Source organism: Hesperophylax consimilis, chromosome 19 (assembly GCF_061612785.1).
Source record: "Hesperophylax consimilis isolate HC1 chromosome 19, BYU_Hcon_1.0, whole genome shotgun sequence".
Taxonomy (NCBI): Eukaryota; Metazoa; Arthropoda; class Insecta; order Trichoptera; family Limnephilidae; genus Hesperophylax; species Hesperophylax consimilis.
The window spans coordinates 11,158,727-11,167,763 of NC_142854.1; the positions used below are offsets into that span (position 1 = coordinate 11,158,727).

General features: G+C 36.8%; 1 protein-coding gene across 1 annotated transcript in view; it reads left to right on the forward strand.

Annotated features, from left to right (window-relative positions):
* The window catches only part of LOC149414804 (ionotropic receptor 84a-like), a 34,620-nt gene extending 25,812 nt beyond the window's left edge, over positions 1-8,808 (forward strand). The window contains exons 8-9 of the mRNA XM_089643389.1: positions 2,791-2,939; positions 8,595-8,808. Of these exons, the coding sequence (XP_089499515.1) occupies positions 2,791-2,939; positions 8,595-8,808 (363 nt within the window). The remainder of the gene's footprint in view (positions 1-2,790; positions 2,940-8,594) is intronic.
* Positions 8,809-9,037: the final 229 nt, after the last annotated feature.

A 9,037-nucleotide genomic window follows, 5' to 3' on the forward strand; every position in this document is an offset into this window, starting at 1 on the left:
TGTTTGGGGATAAAAGAACGAATGACAACGGGAACAGAATACTTGAAGTATGTTTAGAGTGGAACCTGTTTGTGTCGAATACTTTCTTCGATCATAAAGGTATCCACCAATATACGTGGGAAAGAGGAAATGAGAGGTCAATTATTGATTTTGTAGTAATTGACTCTAGGTTGAGAGCTGTTACCGAGGACACAAGAGTTTTCAGAGGGGCTGAAGTCGAAACTGACCACTTTCTTGTAGTGTCAAGAGTAAACCTCTTTCGCGGTTGGCGCTCTAAAGTGAAAACGGTACTAACTCCAACAAGAGTCAAAATAGAAAAACTACAAAACGATAATGTGAGAAGTAAGTATGTGAATTGTGCAGAGATAAGATTGAATGCGAAGGAAATGGATGGTCTAAGCATAGACGAAACATGGAACCACATAAAAGTGTGTCTTTGTGAATCTGCTAGGGAGGTTTGTGGAATAAGTACGCAAGGTAGGAAGAAAGGTGATGCGTGGTGGGATGATAAGATTAAAGCACTGGTCTCAGAGAAGAAGAAAGCATGGTTATGTCTGATTGCGGCTGGCAGTGCTTCCAGCGAAGAGAAGTATCGAGCGAAAGAAGTATATAAGGAGTGTAAGAAAAAAGTAAGAGTTGGAGTGAAAGAACGAAAGAAACGCCTGGAAGAGGAAGAAGGAATGAAAATGACAAACCATTTCCAAGAAAACATTAAGTTGTTTTGGAAAGAAGTCAAAAGGTCCCGGAGTGGCCCAGAAAACGGAAGCATGAAAGTGATAAAATCAAAAGATGGAAAAATGTTGACGAATGAGGAAAAAATAAAAGAGAGATGGATGAATTATTTCGAGGAAGTCTTCGAAAGCGAAGTGAGTGACAGTGATTCCAGCGGCGAATCAGATATGAATGACGATGGAGTGAATGTTTCCGAAATTAGCATGGATGAGATAGAAAGTTCGATTAAATGTATGAAGAATGGTAAGGCTGTCGGGTTTGACAATATTGCTGCTGAATATTTTAAAGGAGGTAGCCGTATAATTCTCACATGGTTGTGCAATCTTTTTAACCAATGTTTAAAGGAAGGTTATACGCCTTTAGATTGGAGAAGGGCTGTGATCATGCCATTATACAAAGGTAAAGGGTCACGTATGGAATGTGGGAATCATAGGGCTATTAGCCTGCTAAGTTCAGTTGGCAAGTTGTATGGTAGAATTTTGATTGAAAGAGTAAGAAAGGAAACAAAAGATAAAATATGGGATGTGCAAGGTGCTTTTATGAGTGGAAGGGGGTGCATGGACCAGATCTTCTCATTGCGTATGCTCACTGAAAAGTTTCTGGCAAAAAACCAGAAACTTTTCTGTGCCTTTGTAGATCTACAAAAAGCATACGACCGAGTCGACAGGAAAAAGCTATGGAAGGTGTTGTCCAAGTATGGAGTGAATACAAATCTGACTCAGGCAATCGCGTCTCTGTATGAGGGAAGCGTTGCATGTGTTAGGGTGAACGGTGATTTTACGGGGTGGTTTGATATCACAAAAGGTGTTAAACAAGGCTGCGTAATGTCACCGTGGTTATTCAATCTTTACATGGATAATTGTATGCAAGAATTGAAAGAGGTGGGATTGGGCGCGAATTTGAATAATTTGAAAGTATGTTGCCTGTTGTATGCTGATGATGCGGTGCTGATTGCTAATAGTATAGAAGATCTGCAGTCTCTCGTGTCTAGAATGAACGAAGTATGCATGAAGAATGAGTTAATGATGAATGTAAGTAAGTCTAAAGTAATGGTGTTTGAAAGAGAGAGTACGAAAACAGTGTGCAATATAATTGTGAATGAGGAATACTTGGAGCAGGTGAATGAGTTTGTGTATTTAGGAAGTATGTTTACGAGAGATGGGAAGGCTGACAGAGATATTGAAAGAAGGGTAAATGCAGGTAATTCCGTTAATGGAGGACTGAACGCCGTTGGCGCTAACAAAAAATTGTCCAAAGAAGCGAAGTTAGCAGTCCACAACGGAGTGCTGGTACCTACCTTGATGTATGGAAGTGAGGCATGGAACTGGCAAAGAAAGGATGAAAGTAGATTGAATGCTGTTGAAATGAGATCCCTGAGGCGTATGTGTGGTAAAACCATGTTTGATCGTGTGAGGAATGTGGAGATCCGCAAAGAGTGCAAGGCGGATGTAAGCGTAATGAGTAAGATTAAGAAAGGGACGCTTAGATGGTTTGGGCATGTAGAGCGAATGAGCGAAGATAGGAGTGTAAGGAGGATATATGATGCAAATGCGAATGGTAGCAGAAGTCGGGGACGCCCGAGAAAGACATGGCACGATCAAGTGAATCAGATACTCGAGTCGGGCCATGTCAAGAGTCAGAATAATAGAAGAGTATGTATGAGACGATGTATGAATGTGAATGAGGCAAGGAGTGTGTGCCAAGACCGAGTTGTTTGGCGGTCCGTCCTCTCTGCCTACCCCTGCGGGGAAACGGCGTGATGGTTAGTTAGTTAGTTAGTTAGTTATATGTAGTTCCATTTTTATGTGTTCTCTGGTAAGTCCAATCCCAAAGATTCCCTTCCTTTATTTTAACCACTACGCTTACATTTTCGGATCTCCACATTTTAACGCCGTCATACAAAGTTGTACCAGATGTACAGAATTCAGTCTACTTTCATCCTTCTGCGAGTTTCATGTCTCACTACCATACATTAGGGTTGGTATCAGTACCGTATTCTGACTTTGTAATATTTATTAAAAATATTCAACGATGTAACGAATAGATATTTTTTTAAAGATTGATGTTGCTACTGCCTACAAAATGATCCCAGAAACCTTCAGTGAACGCGCAGTGTGTGAATTAGCAGAGATTCAACTATTTCCCGCAAAGCCTGTTATCACAATTACTCGCAAGTACTCCCCCTATAGAGAAATTATAACCAAAGGGTACGTATTACTATAAAATGTTTCAACAGTTTTTCGTCATTTCTCACCACAATCGTCAAATTTCTTTCATAACTTCAATCTAAGCCAAATTTGTTGCAAATATGAATTTGCAGCAAACTTTCAATATATTTTCTCTTCAATTTATTGCAACAAAATCTCGAAATAACTCGATAAATAATTGTGGGGGCAACTGACTCACTTGATAACAAACTATAACATCAACAAAAAAATTTATAAACTTGCAACAAACACACATAATTTCGCTAGTTGCTATTAACAAACATACAAATTTTGGATTTGAAAACAATGGATTTTTTTTTCAATTTTGAAAAAACATCTTTCAAATAACTTTCATAGCTTGTATTTACCAACTTGTAAGTAATTTGTGTCATAACTTTCAAAGAACTTTTCATTCTCAAAGGCGATTGATCTAGTTTCATCGCTCTTTCACAGATCACATATAATATCCGATGTCTGGTTAGCAAATAAAATAACATCTTGTTCGGTCTTCGCAAGAAGCACAAAGGCTTCCTAAAGGGATAGATAAATATATATACATTAGGGTGTCCCAGGACATAAGGAAGAATTTTTTTTTCATGAATTTAAATATGCATACCCTCTTATTTTATTTTATTTGATCCCAATAACTCATATAATAAATAATATTTTGATTAAACAACGGCAACCCGTGCCGACTTGATGCCAAACATATGGTACAGAGTTGATATGGAAGGATTTTCAACTTTCATTTTTGTCGGATAAATAAAATTTAAAAATGCACAACTGTTCAATTATGTAGTATTTTATATTTAAAAATGGTTTATTGGTTAATTTTTTTCTTCATAAATTGTTTTTTACAGTCAGGATAAATCTTCCGGTGATCCTGAACGCATCGTAACAAAAATTATTTTTGTTCCTCTTCGACCGTGAGATTAAGCCATGAAAATCTTGCATTAACTTAACAGTTCTTTCAGCTGTATCATTCACTACCCTCAGCGGCGACACCTTCTTTCTTACTTCTTGATACGAAGCATTATTTGACCACATCGTAGGTAATTCGTTAAGAAAACTAGCATCTGTTTTCAGACGATCAAACAAATAGTCCAGTCAGTGGGGAGTTTTACCTTGCAAAAGGTTAGGTAGTAGCGATTTTGATATATGTTGTTAAGATTGGGACTCCAAGGAAAAAAAAAAGTTTTAGACCTTGGGAGGGTCGAGCTCGACCCGCCATCTTGGATTGAAGGTGCCAAAATTTGTTTTTTTCAAAATAATTGTGAAGTGGTCGTTTTTACAACCACGTTGTGGAAAGAAAACTTAAAGAAAACTAAATTACCTACATTTTTTGCACGAAGTTTTTTTTTGTAAGTCTAATAGGTAACGAGTTACAGTGGCGGAAATGTGAATATTTTTCTAAAAAATGATGAAATTCCCAACTTTGTAATTTTTTCGGGTTATTCATTACATAATTATAATAATTTTGTTAACTCATTTCCACACCACCATGAGGTAGAGAACATGGCGCATTTTTTTTATTGTGTAGGTCTACTCCACAGATATACCAGCGATGGTAGATTTCGAAATTATGTTACATTACTATGAATTATGTTACTATAAATTATGTTACTTAATAACAGTCTTCGTCATCAATGTCATCATCTAACTCATTGCACGTGATACTGAGATTCTGGGCTTCCATTGACAAAATCTCTTCTTCTTCGTCCTCGACATCGATGTGAACCTCTGGCGAATTTCGGCATGTTTGACCATTACAGCACCCACATACAATAGAACACTTCAATTCAGCTTTCCTGCAGCCACATGCAACGCCGCATCCTTTTTTACAATTGCATGAAATAAATTTTAATAAAGTCTCGGGTGCTGGATTCTTACTGGAACAAGCCCGTTGGTGTCACGTTTCCAGCCCCAGTTTTCTGGATTTTTTTGGATTCCTTACCATTTTTGGACTAGATGGTACGTTCTAAATGCATGGTACCGTGTAGCGTCGTTCGTTGGTGCCAAAGAGGCAAGATTGAATTTGCTTTTTGCTGTCGACTTTGCGAAACGTTTGTAGCGGACTTCTTCCAAGGTTTCCTTATCCATGTCACCCCCGTACAAAGCAACAAGAAAGCGTGTTCCTGCAACTGCTATGTCTTCTGGTGTTGCATCATGTTGTTTGAAGATTCCTATCATGGCATTGAGTCTTGTGTCGTTTTGCACAAGCGAACAAAATTTTGTTTTTCCTTGGTTGAAGAAGGACGATGTTGTATCGCAGCCGCTAAAGGCATGAAGAAACAGAATATTCTCAGCCGCCTCTTTGTATTTCACACTATTCGCGGAATACAGTCTTTCAAAAGTTTTGCCTCTCCCGGGTTTGCGAAGATATATACTACTTTTGGGTGGTGCTAATGCTGTCAGCAGAACTAGGAGATCAATGTCTTCGCCAATAATGAAAACAGCGTCATATGATGAACACACGGAAATCGTAGTATTGACAATTAACTCATCAGCATCTTCTTCAGCCTGCTTAGCTGTAAAATCATCCTGTATAAATTGCTTTGTAAGCATCGAAATCAGACGGACTTTGTTATTTTCATTGGCTAAAAATCGTTCTTGTGAAACTTGAACTGGCATTGTTTCATCGAAAAAAAAATCTGCAGACACGTGCTTCTTCGATCGGCGAAGTCTTTCTGCGGTTTTCGTATTTTTTTCTCCACCATCAAGCGGATATCCATCGAAAACAATGACTGCATGTGATCCATAGTGATTTCTTACATAGTGAACGTACTTTTCGCAAATTGACCCAAAATAATCATTCCGATTCCATACAACTTTATGTAAAAGATATCCTCCATCCACAACTTTAATTTTGCTACCTTCAAGTTGCACGCCTTCTGGAAGTTGTTCGAAAACACCATAAAATGATGATTTCGTACCTTTGCGCATTCCTTCTTGATGATGATGATATATGATATGATATCGGATGATGCTATATAAGTATATTGTAACGTAGAAATACGTTAGAATGATATTGTGTAATATGTTCCTACACAATTTATCAAGAAAACTGGAGTTTTACAATTTTTTGTCAAAATTTTCTTCTTTCAACCGCTGTAACTCGTTACCTATTAGACTTACAAAAAAAACTTTTTACAAAAAATGTAGGTAATTTAGTTGTCTTTAAGTTTATGTTAAAAAATTTGGTTGTAAAATCAACCACTTCATAATTATTTAGAAAAAACCAAATTTTGGCACCTTCAATCCAAGATGGCGGGTCGAGCTCGACCCTCCCAAGGTCGAAAACTTTTTCTTTTCTTTAGAGTCCCAATCTTAACAACATATGTGAAAATCGCTACTACCTAAACTTTTGCAAGGTGGAGCCCTTTTTTATCCCCCACTGACTGGACTAAAATACTTGCTCTTGACTGAAATGAAGTCGTAAATATTTTTCTCTGAAACCAAAGTCACTAAATTATGATATGAACAAAAACCTCAATACAAAACACAATTTAAACTACTTAATAAACTTACCATACAATTTACCATCAAGATCTTCCTTCGATGGGATGTAACGTGTGTCATGTGTTGATAAATTATTTTTTTTGATATTTCGAGCTTTTTTATTTTAGTTGTTTGATCCACAGCGTCGTCAAACAGCGATAAAATAGATCCTTAATCGGTCAAATACCATAACTTCTTACTGAACAGAAATAAAGCTGCCATTGAGATGTTTTCATCAATTTTTTCTTAAGCCTTCATCGATTTCAAAAAGCACAAGTCCTGGTAAGGTGCTTTAACTGCTATAATACATTGTAACCATGGCTTGACATAGGATGTTACTATGACTGTTCATACACATTATTGCCTGTGCAAACGTCTAAAAGTGCCGCCTTATCCTTGCCGGTAAATTTAAATTGAGCACAAATTAATGATATTTTCAAGGAATAAAGCGCCTTTGCCATCCATCGAGCACCTGGAGGCCGAATCTTAAATTTTCTCGCTGTATCTCCTCCTAAAACTATCACACAGAGCTCTAAAAACTCTCAATGGTCATCTCCAAGTATTTTTGTTGTCAGTGCAGTACGGTAAAAATCAAGCAAATCATCGATTTCGGAAGCGGTTAGGTGCAATGTAAGATTTTCTCTGTAGCACTGAATTTTATCGGGATCAACATTTTTACAGTTATCTCGAAATTTTTTGAAGAGTGGTATGTCAGGGCTTGTAGTCACTTGACTGATTTTTACTTCAAACACAGCTTTTAATACCAACTATGGCTATATTTGGTATATATTGACAGTTAAATTCACTTTCCGGATATTGTAGAACAAAACTTCAAGAACTTGTCCATTAGATGACAGTTTAGAACCCGATATTTGGTGTTTTACGACTCCTATTAAAAATATACTCTTTTTAGAAGTGCGTAAATCTAACAAAATCTTGCCTGAACGAGTGATTTTCGTTTACTAACAAAATAGCAAGTTACTACAAGCTCATCAACACGATGAGCTTTGCAAGTCGGCACGAGTTGCAGTTGTCCAAAGTAAACGAAATTTTTTTTATAAGTGTTTTGTCATTATTAAAACAAAATAAGAGGGTATGCGTTCAAAAATAACAACTTTAATTTTTTTGGGACACCCTAATATACATATAATTCGTATTAAATTTTAAATAATCACAACGAGAATAATAATTGTCGTTTAGATTTAGATCATAATTTTGATCTAGCACACAAATTAGTTTTGTTATTTTTTTAATGATAAACAAATGTTTATGAGACAAGGTTTTATGCACAGCATAAAGGATAACAAATAATTATAAGCAATAATCAGTCGCCTAATTATTGCTTGTAATTATTTTACATCCTTTTTGTTATGCATAAAACTTTGTCTTATAAACATTAGTTTAAATTAAAAAAAATAATAATATTTGACAAGTCAAAAATATTTCACCAATAAATGAAGATATAATATGTCTCGATGCCATCTAGTGAGAAATTTAGCACTAACAAAGTCTTTCCTACAAAAATAAAGTTGGTTGTTTACAGGTGGAAAAAATATAATAAGCACTAATTGTTGATTGAGGTACTAGTACATATTGAATCATTTGGCGGGTTGGAAATAAGCCCACTTAGCTCACTGGTTTCAGAGCACCTGACCGGACATCAGAAGTCAAGGGTTCAATTCCCGTTGGCGGCATTTATTTTTACTCGGGAGATATTTTTAATTTGTATTGATATTTTGGCTAAGTCCTCCATCACAACACAAGCAACATTTTCGGCTTTCTGTGGTGGTAGTAGGAGATTTTCAAACATTGTTGGGGTATTCGTAACCTGGGAATGTTTGTCTTTCTTTTAAAAAAAAAAAAAAAAAAAAAAAAAAAAAAAAAAAAAAAAAAAAAAAAAAAAAAAAAAAAATTTCTGGCGACTAATTATTACTTATAATTATTTGAGCTTTTGAGTTATTTTTATTCCGTGTCACTGGGAGATTTCTAGTGATCAGCAAAGGCTAAAAATAGCCTAACTATGCCTCCATCGTCAGAGTCTCTCCTTCCAGAGGCGTGACGGTTGAACTGTGTGGGCAGAGAGGAAGGATCGCCAAAGGAGGAACTTCCTGCTACATTTGCATTCATGATCGTTCATCATTCTTTTATCTTGTCAAGGTTCCGCAAGATGCACGAGAGCGGCATCTTGCAGTACCAGAGGGCGGTTTGGCACCACCCCCGCCCTCAGTGTCCGCCCAGCGCGCAGGGCGGCATATCCAGCGTCACCATCACAGAGGTGGCCACAGCGCTCATTCTTTTGGTAGCCGGGGCCGCCCTTGCACTCGTCATCCTCGTAGGGGAGGAGGTCGTGGCTAGGAGGTCAAGGTCTTAAACTTTTAAAGCTGATTATAAACATGCAAACTTGTAATTTATTTTTATTCAATTTTAACGCAAATTGAAAAAACCTGAGTGTGTTTTAGAATTGTTAAAAATAAATGACCAATTTGTAACAAACTTGTAATTAAATGTAACACACTTGTAATAAACTTGTGACAAACTTGTAACAAACTTGTAGCACACTTGTAACAAATTTAGACAAAGTTGTAGCAAACTTGTAACAA